At 44.7% G+C, this 22,180-nt stretch overlaps 4 protein-coding genes across 10 annotated transcripts in view; 3 read left to right on the forward strand and 1 right to left on the reverse strand.

Moving 5' to 3' along the window:
• The first annotated feature begins 126 nt into the window (after window positions 1-126).
• LOC118511428 (sodium channel protein Nach-like) lies at window positions 127-2,293 on the forward strand. The gene is made up of 5 exons (XM_036054518.1): window positions 127-493; window positions 548-1,100; window positions 1,162-1,444; window positions 1,504-1,761; window positions 1,834-2,293. The coding sequence occupies exons 1-5, from the start codon at window positions 306-308 to the stop codon at window positions 2,046-2,048; spliced, it is 1,497 nt and encodes a 498-aa protein (XP_035910411.1). The 5' UTR covers window positions 127-305; the 3' UTR covers window positions 2,049-2,293.
• Window positions 2,216-13,237, forward strand: LOC118511425. Of its 2 annotated transcripts, XM_036054511.1 has the most exons (7): window positions 2,229-2,772; window positions 8,426-8,554; window positions 10,326-10,500; window positions 10,567-10,601; window positions 10,838-10,956; window positions 11,362-12,832; window positions 12,905-13,227. In XM_036054511.1, exons 1-7 carry the CDS (start codon window positions 2,308-2,310, stop codon window positions 13,040-13,042), a joined length of 2,532 nt encoding a protein of 843 aa, XP_035910404.1. In that variant the 5' UTR covers window positions 2,229-2,307; the 3' UTR covers window positions 13,043-13,227. The 2 variants fall into 2 exon arrangements, with proteins under 2 accessions (XP_035910403.1, XP_035910404.1); XM_036054510.1 differs by having other exon boundaries at window positions 2,216-2,772; window positions 10,326-10,601; window positions 12,905-13,237.
• Window positions 13,238-13,282: 45 nt separating this feature from the next.
• LOC118511430 (NADH dehydrogenase [ubiquinone] iron-sulfur protein 4, mitochondrial) lies at window positions 13,283-14,397 on the reverse strand. The gene is made up of 4 exons (XM_036054521.1): window positions 14,232-14,397; window positions 13,915-14,062; window positions 13,672-13,847; window positions 13,283-13,605 (listed from the first exon to the last, which is right to left on the reverse strand). Exons 1-4 carry the CDS (start codon window positions 14,276-14,278, stop codon window positions 13,425-13,427), a joined length of 552 nt encoding a protein of 183 aa, XP_035910414.1. The 5' UTR covers window positions 14,279-14,397; the 3' UTR covers window positions 13,283-13,424.
• A 541-nt stretch (window positions 14,398-14,938) lies between these two features.
• LOC118511426 (probable beta-hexosaminidase fdl) overlaps window positions 14,939-22,180 on the forward strand; it is a 42,693-nt gene continuing 35,451 nt past the window's right edge. For 2 of the 6 annotated variants that reach the window (XM_036054515.1, XM_036054517.1), the window contains exons 1-2: window positions 14,939-16,298; window positions 16,449-16,595. The gene's annotated coding sequence lies outside the window, so the exon portion shown is untranslated. Of the gene's footprint in view, window positions 16,299-16,448; window positions 16,596-21,403; window positions 21,511-21,686; window positions 21,977-22,180 lie in introns of those variants that run through there. The other 4 variants (XM_036054513.1, XM_036054512.1, XM_036054514.1 and 1 more) reach the window with 4 other exon arrangements.

The following is a 22,180-nucleotide window of genomic DNA, read 5'->3' on the forward strand; positions in this document are numbered from 1 at the left end:
AAAGTCAAGAAAAAACGGTTAAATTTTAAACTGAAAAATAATATATTATTTAGCTTATTTTGTACACATTTTAGACATTTATTCGGTGCAGGTATTATCGATCATTGGAGATTCTTGTGCGCGTGATTATTATCTGCAAGCACGTGCGTGTGGTTGTACATCAGCTAATCAATGGAATCTTTTAAGATATCTATCGCTGATAATGCGTGATTGATTGTTTATCTAATTTTGTTCTTTTGTAGTTTTTGAACCGGGTGGGAAATCAGTTATTGTGAAAACACTCGTTAGAGAGTCGTCGTTGAATAATGCATGCACAAATTGCGCGGGAGAAATTGTACTATAAATGGAGCAAGCGATCGCAGGAAAAGCATTCCCTTGTTCACAACATGGTGTATCGGTTTTCCTTCACAAAGGCTATTCAAGATGTTCTCGCACAAACCAGTTTGCATGGTGTGTTTCATCTTGTCCACGAACGGAGCACGTACATTGAGAAGTAAGTATGGACCTGCCACGTTTGGTCAGCCAAATTCTCACCCCATTCTTTCAGAGTGATCTGGTTCGGTATCATTTCGATGGCACTCTTTGCCGGATGTTACAATGTGGGAAGCTTTTGGGTACGGTACTGGACCAACCCGACCGTCATAGCGCTGGATCGTGACTACCACCTGTGGAACACAACGTTTCCCAGCCTGACCGTGTGCTTCCAGAAGCGGCTGAACGAGGACGCACGTGATGAAATGCTGGCCCGAACTGATCCCGAACTGGCCCCGCGATATGGAGAGTTTCTCGAAACTCTGCTCGAGAGTGATATAGAAAATGTTGGCCGTTTGGCAGATTTCGATGAGTTTGAAGGCGTTGATTTGAGGGAGCTGCTGAACGAGCTTACCGATCGACCGAACGCCATCATCACGATGGAGGGTGATCTGCAAGGAACGTTGATCCGATCGTTAACGGAGATGGGTATATGCTACACGTTTAATACGGCCATCGGACGGTACCTGAGCATTGATACGTTTACCGGCGATGAGAAGCTGTACGAAGTGAGTGTTTTCAACGGGGAAGCATCGGCAACGATTTCCAACTGTACGTCTAACGCTAATGTAAGTGGTAATCTGCATTCAACCGCTTTTACGGGGCGATTACAGTGAAGAATGTTGGCAGATCTATTTTCACAGTCCGTACGAAATGCCAACGATTAGGAAATCGCTCCTAGTCGAGCGAGGATTTTTCACCTTCACCAAAATGGATTTCAACGCGCTTGCCATCACTTCCGTTCCTGCGCTGAGAAGCTTGAGCATTAAGCAAAGAAAGTGTCGATTTCCACACGAGTCCAATCTGAAGTTCTTTCCGGATTACTACTCCTACGGGCTATGTCTGCTCGAGTGTAAATTCTACCTGTTTCTCAAACACTGCGATTGCATTCCGTACTTTTATCAAATAGCAGGTAAAATGTAGCTTTAAAAATGCCCGCTCTCCTGCTGAACTATCATCCATTCGTCACAGATCCTTCAAAGTATTGTAAGCTATCGCAGCTAGCATGTGTGGAGCTGTACCAGAGCTACATTTCCTTCCTAACGGCCGACGAGCTGCGGGAAATCTTTGGAGCCTGTAATTGCATGAAGAATTGTGACGATGTCACGTTCACGTTGCAGCAGTACGGTTCAACGTTTTGGTTTAATGATCCAGTGATTAAGTGGAACATTCGCATCCCGAAGATACGATACAGCCGGAGGATCATCTACGACTTTATCGATGCGATGGGTAAGAATGCTTAGCGCCGGGTGTGATATTGCTGTTTTTGTTTAAAATGCTATTTTTATGCCTTTATTTCAGTGTCCACGGGAAGCATATTGGAGTTTTTCTTTGGCTTTAGCATCATCACACTGATCGAGCTTGCGTATTTTTCGATGAGAAATTTAGTGTTGGCCTGCCTTCGCATCAAAATGGTTCGAACAATGTGCAAACGGAAGCAGAAAAAGGTGAAGAATGCTGGGCATCAAACTATAGTGAAAAAAGCACCATCAGGAAAGCTGATACAGACTAAGTAGAAGCGGAGGGGATGTAATTTATTATTCAATTGTAGTTCGTTCTTTTACCAAGAGAAATTGAATGAATGCGATGTCCTCCACGTGATCGTACAAGCAGACAGTAGAGGGCTGACAGCACATCAAGCGCAACTGACAGCCTTGTACCACTGACAGCACCAGACGTCAACACAACCGCTTTTTTCAGAAATTGCAAACGGTCGATTATTTTGTTTGGTTATTTCGCTGTGTCTGTGGTGTTGCTTCAGTTATTTAGTTAAAAATGTCCTACACAGAGTATTCAAAAGAGCTGGAAGCATTTATAGCTAAACAGAAACGGCTTCTCCAATTGGATAAAGAGCGTATATCAAGTGCACCACCGGAAGAACAGAATAAACAACAACAACAGTCTACTCCACCGGAAGAATCACGCAGACCCGATTCCGGGAGTGCGATAACGAACCCCTCCTCCCTACGCATCCCTTCCAAACCTTCCTCCGATAAGCTTTCCAAAGAGAAGGTCAATTCTCAAATAAGTCGTAAAACAAGCGTCGTGCAAGAAGAAGAAAATGCCGGCATACGCATTACAACTTCCCGCGGACAAACAGAAGCAGCAAGCGGTCCTATCGATTCGATAAATATTGACTCACGGCAGGATGTTGGGGATAACCCATCATCTATGAAATCGCCGCAAGGAGCATCGGCGGTTCTATCGGTAGATCGTGCGAAACAAATGTCGCCGCAACAGGTGAGTTGGCTTCTTGTACATACACTAACCACAAATGGGGTACCTCGGATGCCATTGGCAGGATTCGGCGCACTAGGGGTCAGGATTCTCCGTGCACGGGTTAAGGATAAGTTCGTTGCAGACTGGTCGGTTCTCGAAGCTAAGAAACATCGACCAGCCGGCAGTTCCTTCCAAGACGCGCACTTGACAAGACGTATTCTTTCGCGTGCGCCAAGGTGTGGGGTTGCGTTCGAAAAAAAAAGTTCCTTTCACGGCGTTACGGTTTAGTCTTCCACAAACCATTTACTCCTCGGAACATTGTACATCTGTTGAAAGTGGTAGTGGTTCCTGGTGCTGTTTCAGTGCAACATTCGAGAGCCGGAATAGCAAACGATCGAACTATGTTATAAGGAGGGGTAGCGAAAGCGATCCTCGATCATCTTCCGGTTTGATCACGCGGATTACATCAAAATTGGTTCGGGACTGTAAGTGACATTTCAAAAAAATATTTGAACTATTATTTCGAGTTCTTCAGTGTGTTCAACACTTGTTTTATGAAGTTTAAATCGTTTAAAAGTGATAGTTTTGGATTTAGGTTTTTTAGCTAAATTTGTCGCATATCGAACAATCGAATTAGATATGGCCATAAGCCTGATATGCCTTAAAAATTGCATAATAAGGCCAATACGGTATTAATTTATGCAAATTTAAGCACAAAGCTGAACATACAAGTACTGTTCAAGTCCCTGTACTTGCACCTATCTTGTATTTCCAAACAAATAGTAATTTATTTTTGCTACGGGGTTAAGCTGTAGGTTTTTAGCTGGATCTATGGAATCATACATGCAGTCTTGCATGCACATCACGGCCAATCGATTGTATCCTTTACTGCACGGTACAGACGAATCTCCATGTACAAACTATTTTTCAGGGCATTTCCTAAAATGCTTAGCAATCAGCACAAAACATTTTAATTTACTGTAGGTATTATAGCTTAACATTAACAGGTATGCACGCCGATTTTATTCTTTGCAAAATGAGTCATTCAAAAATATAATATTTGGAATATTCGGAAAAAAATATTTCCGAATGATCACATAATTTTTACCTTTACGATTATCCTTAAACACTCCATTCCATGGCAGAAAAAATCCCGAAGATTTTATAGTTTTTTTTATCGATCGACACACGGCGGTCCCTTTGCGTCGTTGTGTCACGTGAATGACAGCACTCACATGAAAACCTCGTATAATTAATTAATATCATTTCGGCACCATTCGCAACCACCAGCACCTTCCTGTACAGTCTCGCGCATAATTAATCTTCGCTCGCCATGTGGAAGAATGCACCCTTCTACTGGGTCAGTTTCCTTCCTGCCTTTGCTCCGCGCTCTGCATTAACCTCCAAAAAGATCGACGCCGTGAGTAATTGTTGAATGAACCGTGCCTAGAAACTAGGCACAGGAATCAGATCCTAGATTGGTATCACCATTACGATGGCCTTAAAAAGTATATCGTTGGTTGGCCCCCTTTTCTGACGAACTGTACGGTAAAGATCTCGGAATTTAGTTCCGCGTTCGCGCGGGCAAGTTGACCGCGATGCATATTCGACACCGGCTCCTACTAGTGACCTCCGACACCAGGTACGTCAGACATATGCCTTTTACAGGTCGGCATCAAGAAAGGCGCATACAGAGGGGGAGAATCGAAAATTGGAAATTAATTCCAAATCTGTCCTAAATACATTGGCATCAATTCCTGGCGCTTGTATTCTTACGATTGCACTGGACATAATAAACTCAATCGAAGGGTAGAGAAGTCCCCCTATAAACTGATCCTGTGAGGAGAGTGAAAAAGGAATCAGTGTCAACAGAACGCAACGCAATCGCAACTGTTGTACGCGGCATTATTGCATATTAATTGACAGGAAAGTGGAATGAACGAGAACCACCTACTCTCTGGTCGCTCGTCAGTCAATACTAGAAGATCGGGTTGGATAAGTGACCCGATTCGGGAGGGGGGCTAATAGTATCCTTACCATCAGTGTAAGGTGTCAACAACATCAGAACGTCAGAACGTTTGCATGAGCGTTTTAGATTCAATTAAAATTTCTTCATTAATGGGACTTCCATTTTTTCCCCTGGGAGCTATAATTAAGAAATTAACCATTCGAGGAAAAAAAAGCTTTCCCTTAAAAGCACAGAAAAAAAGGGAGTTCAACGAGGTTAAAACTAGTCTCATTTGCATGTTCCTTTCTACAGGTGCCGGTGGCATGGCTCGTTCCCTGTTCGGTACAAAATTTAAAATGTACATCCACTTGGTCCTTTCGCTCGGTGTACGTGACCGTGAAGAGGGCAATTTTGCCTCGTCAGGCGATTGAAAATTATGATGTGTTTTTTAGGCTCCTACCTCCAGCTAGTTCCACTCGATTGAATCACTGTCGGTCAGTTTTTGAACCGTTTAAGAATTATTCCACACGAGTGTATGCGTATTATGTTATTATACCACCAAGTCCGAAGCCTCCTTGTCGGTGGCAGGGGATGTTAAGGTACTTACTACACCGCATTTGGATTCTCGGAAGGTTACTACAGCGTTTCTTTGAAGGTTTAAAGCATTATGTTGCGGCAAAACGTCGTTGACTGTCGAAAAATGATGGAGGTCATGAAGACGCCTTTTGGAAGGACCTGTTGTAAGTGTTGCGAGTTCATGATACGAGCGCGACGTGTTCTCTTAACATCCTTGGAATTTGGTGAAACTTTTAGAGCTTTTCGAGCTTCATTCAGAGCTGTCGGGCTGATGTATCCTCAATTTTTCTTGAGATGATTAATTTCCATGGCTAGTGTCACACAGCAGCTGTAGATGGATGGTAAAGTCTCGAGAAACTTGACTACAATCAACGTGTTTTCGGTGTCTCTTCTTCCTCATCCTTACAGAGGGTTCTTCTGAAACACAGGACTACAACGGGCTTCAAGAATCATCTTCCATTACTCGTTCGATACATACGCACGTTATTCAGAGAAACATCTTTGCCCTTCTGCTATTCAGTATAGTAATAACTTGCCAGATCGAGAATCAAGTAAGACCGAGGCAACAGTCAGCAATCATTAACGCGGCAAAGACAATCTCGCTTCAAGAGCTATTCGTCTATCCTGGGTCAGTTATCTGTAGTGCCTGTAATCACATCCATCTTGAAAAACCATAAAGATCCAGATCATTGGGTCAAAGTTGATCCCTGCTTTGAAGCTCTAAATATACATGTTGAGATACGCCCTTGGGCGTGTTTACTTTCTCTATTTCCTGGCTCTATAAGCTCATATAGGAGCGGTCCTAGTGGCCGAGGCGATAACGGCGCCGGTCTTCACACGGAAAGACCGGGATTCGAATCCCATCTAGACCGCCTCCCTGTACGTAGCGCTGAGTGCTTTACTATGGGTAAAACCAAGTCTCAGAAAGCCAGAAATGGCAGGCCGAGACCTCTCTACGTTTAAGTGCTAAGGAAGATGTTGAAACGCGGTTGAATTTTTTAGATATCTTTAATAGCAGAGATAAAAAAATTAGTACACTTCTGTTTCAACTTCGGTTCTTGACTAATCCTGTTGATTCCCGTCGGGTAGGCGCGACCTCCCTTTTTCCGATCTTTCTTGTTTCTTGTTTCTCGCGTTCTTTGCTTTTCAACTGACAGATCGTTGGAAGCCCTACAAAGTTTCCAACAGAAGAAGAAGATAAGCTCAATAGGACTTTGGTTTTCTTGACATAAAACGCCTTTAGAAACAATCTTGCTACTCAGACCGAAATTAATGGGTCTTCAGACCTCGAAAGATTGATCACATCCTGGGTTCCAAAACACTCTTACAGCAAGTTCTTCCACTTCCTTGGCCTTACGACCTCAAAGGTCTTCTTCTTTCACGGCTTAACGGCCTCTTAAGGCTATGCCTGCCATTTCTGGCTTACTAGGCTTAATGATTTACTGTACAACCGGGCCGCACTTTTGATTAGCAAGCATGCGTTGCTACGCATTAGACTCATCAGATCTCGGAAGTTCGATCACATCCTGGGTTCCAAACCATCTTACAGTTGGTTAACACTACCTCGTCCTATCTCAACCTACCTGTTAACATGATCCTCCCTATTAAGGAGCCTTATTGATCCTCCGTGAAGAGTCCTTATGGCTCCTCCATCAAGAGCCATATTGATCTACCTCAACTCCTTTATTCAATTCAAACCGTCCTTGAACTGCGTCTCAATTTCCATGATTCAGCCATATGTGGCCACAGTTTCATGGACCCTCACCTCTATGTTTATCCCTAATGCACATGGTCAAGGTCTGTCGAAGCCTTCGCTCTGCTCCCGTAATGGCACAATTTCAATTACTGGCCAAAGAATAGACGCAAAAATATAATATTCAATTCCCACGACAGTGGTACGGCGCGGCAACACCAACACCCGGTCGAAAAGACGTTGCCCGTTGGTCCTTTACAGAAGTGATTATTTCTTCCGGCAAACCCTTATCGTGCGGTGCAGGTGTAAAAGAACCGGCGGGCTACGCGTTGATGATGATGTTACATTTTTCAACAGTCCTCGTCACGAACTAGCGGTGTATTCACAATCCACACCATGCGCCACTGTAATTGCACAGACGGAAGAAAGCTCCTAGTTCCATCATACAGGGGACATGTAGTTTCCTTGCTTTTCCCGGACAGAACTTTTACTACCGACGGCACCGCTACCACGCGGGTTGAAAAAACTTTAGAAGTTTAAATTACATCGCGCCACACATTTTGTTAAAACAATTCCATTATCTAGGTTCATTGTGCTCCGGCCAGTTTGTACACTTCCGTAACCGCACTTTGGTTACAATTTCGCTTGCCTGTCAGTGTAATTTGCCTTTACACGATCGCATCGGGTGCCATCCACCAAAACACTAGTGCGGCATTACATGAAAACGTTTATCTTCTCTCTCTCCCTCTGGTGGGTATATGAGACTCGTTCGCCCGTTCTCCACCGAAAGCTCGTTCGAGGTTTTCGGATGGCTCGTGCTTTCAACCTATTACCAAGTGTTGGTACAGCGCATCAAGTATGCAGACACGTGGAAAAGTTTTTCCCTGCAATGTGCATGAGTTAATGTGCCACAGCGCATATTCCCGAGGTGCAGCGTGTTCCGGTTAGGTTGATCTTTTACTTGATAAAAGTTAACAGAAGCACGTGACAATGGCTGCGGTTAACGGTCGAGACAGTAAGTTTTTTAACGGCCGGTCTGTTTGGTATGTTTACTGCTAAAAATAGGTCGATTTGACGCTTAAAGTCCTAATCGATCGATCGATGAGGAAGAGCCGGGTTTTGTTGTGGATCAATATCCTAGGTTAGTAAATTGTTTGCAGTCGTCAGAGTACAATGCCTACCGGACGGGGTAGGGTGGTCCCATGTATCGCCCTGTTTCGTTAGGGACAGAATGGTTATGCAAATGTGTTAATCGCTTCTATTCATCTATAAATATCTGATTCCGTGCATTTGAACCTCCGAAAGGAGTCCGAACGGTTGGATATGACCACGGCAAACCGCGACCTATTTTGATGCGTTCTCGCTCAACGGGGAACATTATATTGCCACATCCCGTAATATAGTGTTACTAATTTTCTTTCCTCCACCATTTTTTTTCTCTCTCTCTCTCTTTACAGGATGAAATGGAACAGTGGGTCTCGGATACGTTCTTTTCGTACTTTCCGAGTTTCAACAAAAAGCAAAAGGAGCAAAAAACCGTCCTGTCCCGTACGCGCCAGCAGGAGTATCAAGAGTATTTGAAAAATGTAAATTTCATTGCTAACGTGGTAAACTATCTCTGTTTCTGGAACTCTTTTTCGTGTAGAGCATCACTCCCCACTCAGCTAGATTGGCAAAGCTTTCCGGCCGCAATATAGGCAATTTGGCCATGTCGCACTGAGAACGGATTTTTTTGTTCGAGCACTTGGAGTTGTAATGTTTTCACCGAGAAGTAGTTACTTTAACGCACGTATTTATTTTTCTGTTCTATCTAGCGTATGCATTATCAAAATGGACTCATTTAGACGATTTTTCATGCGATTAGCCTGTGTCCGTACTGGTAAGCCTTCCAACTATGCTATCGTCTTTTGTGCAATGTCTGTTATGCAGAGAATCTAAATTTTAGTAGCTAAAAACAGTTGAAGATCGTGGAGAAACTTCCTGCACAACGATCATGGCCGATTGTAGCCGATTGGCACCTTCGTCTGCCAATCGAGTATCCCGGCCGTTCTGACGGACGCACCAACTGGGTTGTGGGACCAACGGACTGGATCGTCCGGTGTCTTTCTTATCACATGATCAGCCCACCAGAGCTACACGATGGTGAGATCATTTAACAGCACGTAGAGCTCGTCTTTGTAGCGACTCCACCATTGTCCTTCCACAAATATGGATCAAAAGTTCTTCTGAGCTGATCTTCCTCTCGAACGCGGCTAAGAGGTTTTCGTCAGTTTTGGGCAGAGTCCATGTCTCAGAGGCGTATGTGAGTAGTGCGACAGGTATTTAGAGTGGAGAAGTTTCCTCCTCCACTGCGTCAGTGCTGACTCTTTCGACCCCCAGGTAGGTGAAGTTTTGGACGACTTCGAAGGTGCGGTCATCTATCTGTACATCACACCCCTGTGTTAATCAGTGTTTGTTAGCAGGGCCGCTGGTGGTGTCACCATCATTTTGGATTTCGCCTCGTTAATCTCCAACCCGAAGTTCTGTGCCGCACGCTCGATTTTTTGATAAGCTTCTGCTGCATAGGACAGCCTCAAACCAATGATGTCTATGTCATCAGCGTATGCCAGGATCTGGATTGACTTATAGAAGATGGTCCCCGAAGTTTCCACCTTCCGAGTCGCGGATGGCTCTCTCTAGCGCCAGGTTGAAAAGGAGACAGGCAAGCCCATCTCCCTGGCGCAAGCCCTTGATGGTAGCAAAGGGCCCTGAGAGTTTTCCATCCACCTTCACACCTGGCATGTGATATTGGCCATTGTCATTCTTACAAGCCTGGTAAGCTTGGCCGGGATTCCAAAAGGAGCTCATTGCGTCGTACAGTTTTACCCTGGCTATGCTGTCATATGCGGCTTTAAAATCAATCTACGTTTTCGATCAGATCGGCTATAATACCGTCGGTGTCTGGTGCCTTGCTGTTATTAAGCCGACGGAAGGTCGCCTATCATGTCTCTAGCTGTTCGTTGAGGTGATCATTTAGCAATTCATCAAAGTACTGAGCCCATCGCCGGACGACCTTTGGCTGATAACTGACCAGATCCCCACTCTTATTCCGACAGCAGGAGGTTCCCTTAGGTGTGAAGTTATTGGATGTAGCATTCGAGCCAAATTTACTCCACTCAGTTCACCTCTAGTACGATTGTTCGTATCTCACCCCAAAATGAGCCCACTTTCTTAATGCATACGTCTTTAAACTACTTTCTTTTACCTTCCCGCACCGCCAATGCACAAGAGCGCACAACTTCGTTTATGTAGAATCATGACCGCTCCATTAACCATTAGGTTTCCCGTTGCTATACACTCACCCCATCCGCGTTCTAGATTCCGGAAGTGACGACCAAACACCAGCAGTACATGCAAAAGTACGGCACCGGCAAACCCCCGGGCACGGAGACGACCAATGAGAAGGGGACGAGTCCGCTGCCGCCGCCGCAACCGCCGCAGGTCCGGTTCGGCAAGTCACTGGTGGCGGAAGCGAACGCAAACTTCCGCAAAGGTAGCCCGCGCGAGAAGTTGATCCAAGATTTAGCCCATACTGATCTGCCTACCATTCTTAACACAGACACTATCGATCGCAGGAACAGGATGTTGGCCGATGTAGGTATACCCTGGGGGGGGTTTGAGGTCGGATCGTTTTATTGTGGCAAACAATTGGACGCTTGTATATTCACCTTTTTCTCTCTCTAGTAGCAATCGTATTGGAACGATAAAATCAAAATCAAAAGCTCTCTCGCCTTTTATGTGTGGATTATTTGTTTATATTTTTTTATTAATTTTTATTCGGTTTTCCTCCCCTTGACCACGTGTGCATCTGTTGCCGTGTCCCATCCCAGGAGGAAAGTCGCCGCAAGATGGAGTATCAGAAGGAGCTGATCAAGCAGATCGAGGAAAAGCGAAAGGAGGTCGAACGGTTGCGCGAGAAGGAAAAGCTCGAGGAGGAAATGCTGACCAGGTACAGAAACGAGCGTAAAGTGGAGTGGAAATTTTGAACTTTCAAAAGCGTCCGTGGCACGCACGCCATTATGTTGAGTGAAAATGGCGGCGTTATTTCTTTTTGTCACGGACTTTCCTTTTTAGCTTGAAAGGAATCATCGCTCGGTGAGGCTTTTATCGCTTCGCCGAACGCACTTTTGTAGCTATTTAAATCACGCGTAAAACGTTTTAGTTGTAGAATTTGTTAATAATCTTTAAGCAAAATAAGAGAAGCAATATTCTTTGGATGACCTCCAAAAAGCAATCAGAAAAATAGAACCCCGCCGTTGGCACGCCAGTTAGTCCAGAGTTAATGCTACTCTCTGTTAGTTTCTGTACGGCACTAAAGCAAGCATCTCTTTCGCCTGGTTTCCGCCCCGTACAGTCGGTTGGAACAGCAGCTCAAAACGATGCAGCTAGAGGAGCAGCTCGAGCACGAACGGTTGCGCAGTGAGAAGATTCGAATCGCCACCGAACAGAACCACATCCGCCGGCTGCAACTGTTGGCCAACCTCGAGAACGATCACAAGCTCTTCAATCCGTACGATGGCCAGCGGAAAGCTTTTTCGGAAAATGGCGTAAAGGTGGTTAAGGCACCCGGCGCAGGCACATCCGTTCCTCCGGGACCTTCGCAACATCCCAACGGATCCTACTCTTCCGGTGACGAGCGGACAAAGGTTTATCGGTACTTTAGCAATTCCGCGCAGCAGCAGCAGCAGCAGCAGGAGAAACACAACCATTTTGTGTCGGTCGGTGTGGCCTCCTCGTCGGCACTATCTTCCGAGCAGGATTATGAATCTTCCAGCGAAACGACAAACAATTCTTTGCCGGCGGCTGACCATCGCTATCAGTACTGCAAAAGCTGTCGGGCTGATATCGATCGCTCGTTTCTGCCACCGACCGTTGGTCCAAGAGATCATTCCAAGCGACAGCATTGCGCCAAATGTGGCTGTAAACGAACGACGGGACCGATGCATGGGAGCAGCAAGAAGAAGCACGCGGAGGATCACACTTTCCGGTGCATTAAGTGTGATCGTTCCATGAAACGACCGGCCGGGCTCGGGAACGGACTGGCGGCGCTATGTGCCGTCTGCACGCTAACGACGGATGCGGATAAGAAGAATCAGGTGCATCACAAGAAGCTACACCAGGACAGACGGTCGCATAGTAAAGCACGCCACCATTCGACCCTGTTGGATGAGGATGATGATGATGATGAGGCGGTCCGCGTACATCAGGCGCCACCCATTTCACCGAAGCACAATCCGTACAAAATACTCGACATACAGTACCACGAAAGCGAGGGCGATAATGGTGATCTGGACGTGCTGAATCCCGTGATCGTGCGCAACAATTACCGTAAACCACCGTACTCGCTCAACATCGAGAAGGATTCGCTGTTCCATCCGAGCCGGAAAACACCAGAACCGGTCCTTTCGGTGAACATTCGCAACGGGGAAGTGTTTGTGGACAATAAGATACGAACGGGGGGTGGTGGTGGTGGTGCTGGAGGAGCGGCACGTCCCCCGGCGAGCCCTTCCGATGCGGACGAAGGCCATCGGGATGATGAAACGTCCACAGCCACGGTGGGGGACGATATGCTCGACGAGCGGATTGCCAAGTACGTGCGCCACTACAACACGCTTTGGATGAAGCGTGGCAACAACGATGGTGGTGGCCGGAAGAGCAATGGCCACTATCATTCTCACCATCAGCAGCACGATGGGATGAAGGGTGGCAAGTCGGCTACATCCGGTACACTGCTTCCATCACTTTCGCCCCCGAAAGTGTACGTTAGTGATCGACCGGATAACCTCAAGAGTGACGGGTTGAAGCTGGTGGAGAAGAAATGGGAGGTAAGGAGCTGTGGGGAGGACACTCTAACCGAAGCTAAGTTGAGTAATATTTATCCTTGACTTGTTCTTTAGATACCGGCCGTTGAACGGACAAAGGTGAATGAGAAAGGATCGACTCGGGTACTAACGCAGCTCGGTGCCATTCGGAAGCAGTTGCAGCTGGAACAGCTTCAGATGGATGACCCATCGACGTACTCGAAGAAATATTAGAATTTAGTTTTCTTTTCTGTTTTGTGCATATATCAACATGCCGTCCGCTTAAGTTAGGTTAATATTTCAAACAAAAGTGACCTTTGGACCTGCGTAGAAAATGAAACCGGCAAACAACTCAAAGTTGAGCGGTGTGGGTCGATGCGAACTCGAATAAAGTTGGCAAAAGAATTTCCATTCCTAAAGCAAACGAAAGGTACGCGCATTATTCCCTAAAGAGACAGTGTACAGTGAAAGAAATTCAATATTCAACACGAGCCTCGGCTTGGTTTGTATTGATGTTTCAAACGGTCGATTGTTTTTTCCAAAGGTGTGTCTCTTATTTACAACGATCTAACAGTGTAATTAAACGACCATGGCGAGCGATCCCATTGTCGCCCTTTTACTTGGTCGACACGCGAGTGCGCTTGTTCCACGAAAAATTGATACCGTAGTTCTTGACGCGCGGTTTCTTCTGAATGTCGGGCTTGTCCACGAACCATCTCCAGCCGTTCTTTTCGCAATGTGCGATCGCTTCGTCCACGTTGGTGAAATCGACGCGCATGTTCGACAGCGGATCGCCACTGGAAAAATGATTGAGAAAGGCGTTTAGCTTCACGCAAAGCAATCTCCCGCAAGCAATAACTTACGTTGAGGACCATCCCATCAGTGGGTTCTCCCAGCGCTCGCGATTATCGAACTCGATGCTCCAGTGGTGGATGTTATCCGTTCCGCTTTGCATGGCGTTCTTCGCCGGCATAAAGATACGCACACGACGTTCCTTTACGTGCTCCTCCGGCACACCGGTAATGGGGCTAATATCGACCTACGAACAAAAACAAATTAGAAGTGATTTTAGATAAAGCCGAAGAAGAAGCTGATTTGCTGCTCACCTTCGTAGGAACGGTGATGGTTGGCAGGTGATCACGGGCACGTTCCGCTTCCCCGGCAAGGACAACGCTCGCATCCAGTATTGGGGCTTCTTTCTGTGCCTTTGGATCCTTGCACACGATCGAGGACGTCGAAAGGGATGCACGCATCCTGCGGGGACAGAAATCAACGATACCATTTTTACACAAAACAATCCGATTACACAACCATCCAGCCGGGAGGAACAAGTCTCAATAGAATGTGGTATGTTTTGGTTTCAACTTTTCACTGTAATAGCCACAATATGGTGAGTTAAAGAAATGGTGAAATAATGGTTTACCATTGCGTAGCACCAGTTCTGGCCACCGTACGCAGAAAGAGGCTCATTTTCGTGCGATTTTCCCCTAGAAAAACACGGATCAATACGGATTTGACTGGGCCAGAGGTTTTTTTTTGACAGCTGAGCAGCGAAAAACCAAAACACACCAGCTGTCAGATGGAGGATGACAGCAGGCGCGATGCTGTCAGTACAGTGGAGGGAATGTGTGGTGAAGCTGTGCTTCCATGGAGCAGTATGTTGCAAAAGGTTATAAAGTTAAATTAAAAAATGGGATTTCTTTCTAAAAATTCAAAAATAAAACAATCTACATGTTTCGCATGAGTTGGAGCTTGTTATTCAATATCAAAAATTTGTGTTTTCGTTATTTTTTTTTAGTTTTAAGTTTCCCACAAGAGTTCCAGCAAGATGATTGTACTGAGCCGTGAATTTTTAGCTTTGACGAACACTTTAATCGTCAGAGATTTCTAAATGGTTTTTGAATCCGGACAAACCTCTTTGCAAAGAGGCTAATATATAACTGAAATAAAAAAAATACTTTATATCACCACTTTTCTTATCAAACATCGTTAAAAAGAGCGATTTTAGATTCCTCTTTTTTCACATTAATCAACCCACAATGCTGTCACATTTTGTACACGTGCCGCAATTCTGCGCCATCCAATAAACACATCATAAGGCTGGCACCAGCTGCAGCAACCGTGTAAACGCACCGCAAGCGTACAGCAGTAGGCCTCTCGGTTGTTTACGTTTTTTATTCGTAACCATAAAACAAAAATGCTGCAATTACTGATCACACAAACTGCATAAAAGTCATATGAATCACACGTGAAGCACGTTCGCCGAGGGTGCTTAAGTTAGCAAGTGCAAAAATCCCTCCTGCATGTGCCGAAAATCGGGTGCGCTTCTCTGCTGCCCAGTGCGGTAAGGTACGTGTTGTGCAAGCCAGCGCGTAAGGTGTCCCCAACCACACCACAAAGCGGATACTATTTCCACCCCGTCAAGGGAAAGGGTTGTTTTTGTTGTTTCGTGAGATTAGCAGTAAGCAGTGGCAAGTACGTGCGTGTGCTGCGACAGGCTTTTGGTGTGGCTGTGATTTTGGGGTGCGTGACAACGATTAGGTGTGTGCCAGCGGTCCGTCAAACAGCCAGCGCTCACTATCGATTACTTTTTTCGGCTGGTCCACCCCAGTGCACAGGTTCATCCCGGCCCACAGCGGAAAGGTGTCACCAGTCGCGGCCGACCGAACCGAACGTCCGTAAATAGGTGCGCTATCCCTCTGGGTGTGTGCGACCGAAGTGGCCGCGTTTACGTGTGTGTATGATGCAACGGAACATATCCGCAGCAATTAGTGACGGTCCCATAGTAGGCACAGATTTTCTTTTCTCGCGAGTATAATTATATCGCGAAACGACCACCTCCCCCTGATGCTGCCGATTCGTGCAAATGTCAAAATTCATCTCGTGCCGCGAAAGGATTGACCAGCAAGAAACGGGTGGCTTCGAGTACGGTGTGGTACGTCCTCTGGGTGTCTGGGGGGACGGTAGGAGTATGATTCTTTCATGGTGCTGCTTCTCCCACGAATAAAGTAAGCGACGCGGTGAAGATCGATACCGAGAGAGAGAGAGAGAGAGAGAGAGAGAGAGTTCCGAGTGAAGGAAGAAATCGGCGCGCAACCGGCATACTTTCCGAACCCTCGGACTCGGAAGCCACGCCGGGGAGTCGTAGTGATAGTAGTGTACCAGCACGCTGGAGCAAAGAGCAAATCGGTCGGAAGAAAAACCGTTCCCTCCGTTAATGATAGGTCTCGGTGGCGCCGATTGACGGCGAGACACGGCTGCTTTTCCCGCTACCACGGCCAACGCTCTCTTGGCAATTGGAAAACTCGACGAGGAGGCTCACATAATAAAGCTTCAATAGCAAACAACGGTTGGTCAACCACCATTGGCTGAATTCAGGTTTAGTGTAGGAAAAGTGCAGTGGAAAACGCGTATGCAAAAATAGTGCCCCTTAAGAGAGGGAAAATCAATCAAAGTGATCGGGGTGAATAGAAGCAAGTGGAGTGAGTGTGTATGTGAAGAATAGTGTTTGAGTGTGAAAAGAAGAGAAGAAGAATTAATAAGCCTCTATCCGTTATTTTCACTTCCGTTTCTTTTGCATTGTTTTTTCCTGGTGCCCCCCGCGTGTCTGTGTACGTGTGGAAAACCTTGCGTTTTGAAGTGTGCGACTATTAGTTCCAGTAAATCACCAGTTCCTTTAGCCTGTAAAGGGGTTGTTGTGCAGCGAAAAGAATACAACACACAGCCCACTCCTACAAGCAACCGGAGAACAACCGGGAGCCGTAGTAGGCCTCCCGAGGAAAAGCAGGTAAGACGGGGGAAAAGCAGGTGCGGCGGCAGCGGGGAAGCAACGTGAAACATGAAACCGTCTGACGCTCCAGAAATCGATCGGATGCGAAGGAGGCCGATCCCATTATCCATGCATTCTTGCAAACCCCGAGGGAGAATGTGGTGGGAAAATGGCATTATTAAATCAATAAATTTTTCCTTCTTTTTGTAGCCTTCCTTTTTATTTTTATTTTGCTTTGGTGGCCCATTATCTCGGGGGAAAACCCCGAGGCAACGGGACCTGCGAAAAGTTAGCACCGGAGAAGGATATAGTGTTTAGAATAGCTTCTTTCTAGTGATAGTGGGGCTACCAACACTACGCTAATATTCAATTTCCACACATCGCTAGGCGTTGATGGGTGTAAGGTGCATGCTGGGATAATTGAAATAGATCCCTACCACTCCCTACACCCGTTTTCGAGACATCCGTTCTTGCAGCGAAGGAAATAGTCCCGACGTTTATGCAGCATTCGGCGAATCGAACCCTTCCGTCGTCGCTGGGGTCTGTGCTCTGTCGTCTGGATCATCCGCATGTTGTTTGGGAGCGTGCGGGTATTACGCCATGTTTTAGTTTGTACGACCACACGAGCGAAGCGACTGTGGTCCCTGTCCCAATTCGTCCCCCCGCTTGCTAGCTGCGAGAGGAGCATTAATCCTGGAACACTATACCCTTTGGATCCCAACCCTTTTTGCGAAGTCGGGTGCTATGTACCGAAAATTTAAAATCCCTTCGTTGAACGTCATTCGTGTGCCCAGCAGGCTGTGCGATGTGGCGGGGCTTGTGGGAAACGGGACCAGAAACAGTGTGACCTGCTTTGTATGTGCGTTTGTTTATTCTCGCCTTGTTCGGTCGTCGCTACGTGCGATGCGGCACAGCGACCACGACGACGACGGATCGAAGCAAACCGTGCTGTTTAGGCAGCTGCATGTACACACTGGGAAATTTAGAAGCGGAGTTCCAAACATTGTGTTTTGGCTGTCTTTTCTATAGGCTACAATGTTGTCTAAACAAACAGCTGCAAAATAAAATACAGTTTATGTTTATTCCTAGCGGGAACATCCGTATACAGTGGGCCTCACCAAACAGTTGGCGACATTTTGAATACTCCAAAGTACGCGTTGAACTTGCGAATCAAGACTCCTAATGCGTTGATCATATCGGTAATAGCTGCAATAAGAGAGAATCAAATTTCGATTCAAGATTTTTCAACTATCTGCTCCTTGTCCAAATTGAAGCAAGAATGATCAATTGATGAAGATCTGTTGTCGAATCCCTGAGGGATCCAAGAGTTCTGACTGATGATGGGGTAGCGGTCTTGACAAAGTAGAAACAGGTATCGAATCTTGCTCGGACCTTCTCCACATGCGCTGGGCTAACTATCTAGTTTACACTCCAGAAATGACTGGTACAGAACTCTTCATGATGTTGTAGCGTCAAAAATGATCTTCGGAATGTTTTACTTCTGTTTTGACCTGAGAAATCTTGTATTAATTTTTCCAGCCTTTTTCGTCTTCTTTGGTAATTAACCTAATAAGAGATTTGGTCATTTGTGACCCTTTTTTTTAAACAGCTCGCAAAGGAATGGAACTGATGGGTTAATTTAATACCATTCCCGTCAAGCTAGCGTTCAGCTTCTCTAACTGTTCTCAGCGTTTGGTATAAAACATTCATTCTGCTGCTGTCTTGGATAGTATCCTGTATATGATTATTTTTCTTAACATATGTAGATTAATAGTACACAAAATATATTTTCTAAATTCTTGAACATAAACTGGTTTTGGTTTTTTTCATATGTATTTTGAGTAAAACGCATGTTTATATTAAATGTTATATTTATTCCTCACCACCCAGCTATTGGTCTGTGTGTGGCTGTATGGAGATGACTGCATTTCGACTGCATTACTGCTTAATAATGCAACCCCGAACCGTGTGCCTGTCCTTCTAACGTTAGCATTAATGGCAAACCGTATCTCTGCCGCTGTGCGTTTTAGTGGTTTCAACCCCCTTTTTTTTGGGGGGGCTTGAAGTCTCGTTCTCTCACGCCAAACCAGTTGTCGCCGTTTCGATGAAGTCATTTTTTGATTTAAATTTTCCCACCAGTCAACAATTTGTACAGTCCGGCACACAATGTTTTTTTTTATATGCGTTTCATTTTTTCCCCCACCTCTTTTTGGGGCGCCTTCAAATTTCGTAAACCTTCATTTTAAACTGCACTGTTTTGCCGTGTGTCCGCTTGCTGTAGAGGCACAAGGAAATACGAAGCACTAATTCGCGGCTCTGTGCCCTTGCATGCGTTTAGCACTTTTGGAGCTGCATTGAATGACGCGTGCCTGCAAAAGGCAACACCGTATGTTAATAAACAATAAATTGCAAAACAAAACAAACAACCTCGTACGTACACAACGAGAACACAACATTCGCAAACCCCACTGGGTGTGGGGGAAATGGCCCTTTATTTGTGGTGATGAAAATGGGAAATGCGACGGTGATTGTTCAGACCTCTTTTTTGCTTCAGTGTGCAACAAACTAAAGGTTCTTGTGGTGCATTTTCCGCTTCGTTTCACTAACCGCTAGTCAGATAAGTTTGGGGCAATACAAATGAATATACACTAATCATTAGCGTAGGGTTCCCTTGTCATCACCTCTGGCTTTTTTTCTTATTTCACCCTCACCGTTAAACTAATCGGAGTATGATTGTTCGCTCAACTACATTCTAATGGAGTTGGTAATGATGGGTGCACGAGCTAAATAGATACCTACGGGGTAGGTCTATCGGTATGGCAAGTGTTGGAGACATGTTCCATTAAATTGTAGCCGTTCAGTTCGGTACCCGTTGTGGTAATTGGAAATTAGTTAAAGCGATTGCTTATTTTATGGTCCAGTTATGGACGTTAATGAGCACGTTACGAACAAATTAAATTACAATTGTGATTGTAGACAATCTATCATAATTTTTCTATGTAAATATTTACATTATTTATGTATGGCTTGTATACCTTGTAGCTGGTAAATATTGGCATATGGAAGTGTGCATATCTATATAAGGTTATTTAATAATTTGAACTTTGTTATTTTTTGTTTGTCTTTATATGATTCTTCTTTAGCGTAACCACCATTGTCCTACCATAGACTTGGCTAATATAGCAGCACTAATTGGTCCTTTCCAACAACCGCAACCTACAGTGCATGACATAATTATACAAATATTGTTAAATAAAACAAAAAAATTATGTCAGTAAGATTTTATTAAGTTATAATGATTTTGGTTTCCGTTTGAATTACATCGATCTTGAATGTAATAAATATATTTTAGATAGATTTTGAAAGAATTTTTGACAAAAATCTAAATTTCCTGCCCAAACGCCTCGCGAAGATAGAACATTTAAAATGCCTGTACTCATGTACGTCTCTTGGACATGAACTCTGTCCAAAATTGAAGAATTATGAAGCTGAAGCTGAAGAAAGGCTTTGGTGGGAAGATCAGATCATAAGAATGTCAGAGGACGATCCAGACTTGTTAGTCCATTTGCGCGGGAAAAGAAGTGGAGTGAGCCCAAATTGAGAAGGAACTTATGGCTTTGTAGCGGCGGCCAGAAAGTTTGGGATATTGTATTGGCACAAGATGAGATTAAGGATGTCTACAACAGGCGGACACTGCGAAGGAAAATAGAAATAAAAATCGAAACAACCTTTTTTAAGTTTCACATGCTTTAGTAACTCATATCATAATACATCTAATCGGAATCCACAGACGGTCCTATGGACGAAACGATAAAATATGTTTGATCGAATTTCTTCCTCATCTATTGACATTTTCTATTATTTTTGACAATTTTTATTTGTTTAGAATCAAAACAAATGTATGAATTTTGGAGCACTTCTTTCGATTTAATTTTTTTGCCTAAATGCTAAATCATAAATTGGTCAAACTTTTTATTTAAGTGGTTGATAAATCTGCAATTTTTTTTAATTTATACAGATTTTATGTAGTAAATTAATTTAAAAAAAGTGTTAATTTCGGAAAGCTGTAATTATCCAAGTATGTTCGTATAATTATGCTACGCACTGTAAAACAAAAACTGTAGATAACGCCGTAAAATTTTGTTCGAAATTTCGTGCCAGAATTATTCATAACCGATTCCCCGTAAACCCGACAGAGATTAGGTCCAAAAGCGGAAACGTTTGTTTTATGACCACTCAGTCTTAATCAGCTTATTTTACAATTACAAAGGACGGATAGAGCGTAACACTACTTCGGCCTACGTTTTCGATGCGCATGAAACGCTATTTTATTTTGCCATTTACACACCCGAACCAGTAACTGGCAGAAAACTCCCGTCAACGGCTCTCGCCAAATGCAAATCATTTATAGTGACTGATGCGTGGTTTCCTGTACCGTCCGGCAAACAATTGCCGCAATGGTAGTGGCGAGACGATTGTCACTCAAATGTTCACCTGCAACCAGCTGTTTCATGATTCCTCTTCCAGACCGATTATTCATTGATAGTTTGCAATTTTGTTATGAATGAGACCATTCGACTCTTTATGCCGGTACAGATGATAGAGTTAAATAGAGCCAAGCGATTGATTGGTATGTAAGGTTGTGCCAATTGCTAGCCCTATTTATTGTGCGTATGATGTAATAGGACTTATTGGTATTAAAATGAGATAAGAGAGAGAGAGAGAAGGAAAAAATGGCGGCATCATTCATTCCCTTATCAGCAGTCGGCTGTTAAGGGTCTGGGTCCACAAACGCAAGCTTGTGGGGTTTCCCCATTTTTGTTATATCGCTTGATTGGTACGTTTGGTAAATCATGCACCAGCAGCCTTTACAAGAGTTGCATTATTTTATTGTTGCCCTTATCTTTTATCGCACTACAGTCTACAAACTGCGGTAAGAAAATTACACACACATCGAAAACATTGATAATGGGAGTTTTATAAAATTATACACACCCAATGCGAATTAATTAGACGCATTAAATCTAACCTGGAGTCATGTTTCCATTTGCCTCCCAAACACCACCACCACTTATGGTCATTCATTAATTTAATTTATTTTAATTACAGTACAGCCAACATTCCCCGGGGACGCTGCCAAATAGTGTCCAGCTGGCTGGGAGGTTCGTTTGCAAGGGTCAGCATAGATCAATTGCTGCGGCGATTCGAATGACGGACGTCCCGAGTTCCCCCGTCCGTCCGGTTCACTGTTGACGGTCTTATGAATGTGGGTGCCTTTTAGCAGACAGCACTAGTGCATCGTTTCGGCAGCGCGTGCTAGTAGTTTTATTCGCGCTTCCTGTTTTACGGCAACCAGTGCGTGTATGTGTGCCAATGCGAGCGGGTCGCATTTATATCGAGTGAGTTTTGATGTTGAATATGTTTGTGCTAACCAACCAAATGTTGTTATGTGTAGTTTCTCTTGCTGTACAGTGTGCTGTTGTTAGAAAACATTGAAACCCTTAGTTTGTGCTGTATCTTGTAAATATGTTTTTATCGTTTAACGTTCCTAAGATTTATTGCGCTGCGTTGTTGTTTAGACTTTGTTGCGCCGTAAAGTATGC

Source organism: Anopheles stephensi, chromosome 3 (genome assembly GCF_013141755.1).
Source record: "Anopheles stephensi strain Indian chromosome 3, UCI_ANSTEP_V1.0, whole genome shotgun sequence".
Lineage (NCBI taxonomy): Eukaryota > Metazoa > Arthropoda > Insecta > Diptera > Culicidae > Anopheles > Anopheles stephensi.

Coding starts and splice junctions, on each gene's coding strand:
- LOC118511428 (XM_036054518.1), top strand. CDS start 306: ATGCATGCACAAATTGCGCGGGAGAAATTGTACTATAAATGGAGCAAG. Junction 494..547: donor CGGAGCACGTACATTGAGAA/GTAAGTATGGAC, acceptor CCATTCTTTCAG/AGTGATCTGGTTCGGTATCA. Junction 1,445..1,503: donor GTACTTTTATCAAATAGCAG/GTAAAATGTAGC, acceptor CATTCGTCACAG/ATCCTTCAAAGTATTGTAAG.
- LOC118511425 (XM_036054510.1), top strand. CDS start 2,308: ATGTCCTACACAGAGTATTCAAAAGAGCTGGAAGCATTTATAGCTAAA. Junction 8,555..10,325: donor ATCAAGAGTATTTGAAAAAT/GTAAATTTCATT, acceptor TCCGCGTTCTAG/ATTCCGGAAGTGACGACCAA. Junction 12,833..12,904: donor TGGTGGAGAAGAAATGGGAG/GTAAGGAGCTGT, acceptor CTTGTTCTTTAG/ATACCGGCCGTTGAACGGAC.
- LOC118511430 (XM_036054521.1), bottom strand. CDS start 14,278: ATGAGCCTCTTTCTGCGTACGGTGGCCAGAACTGGTGCTACGCAATG. Junction 13,848..13,914: donor CCATCACCGTTCCTACGAAG/GTGAGCAGCAAA, acceptor TTTTGTTCGTAG/GTCGATATTAGCCCCATTAC. Junction 13,606..13,671: donor CTGATGGGATGGTCCTCAAC/GTAAGTTATTGC, acceptor TCATTTTTCCAG/TGGCGATCCGCTGTCGAACA.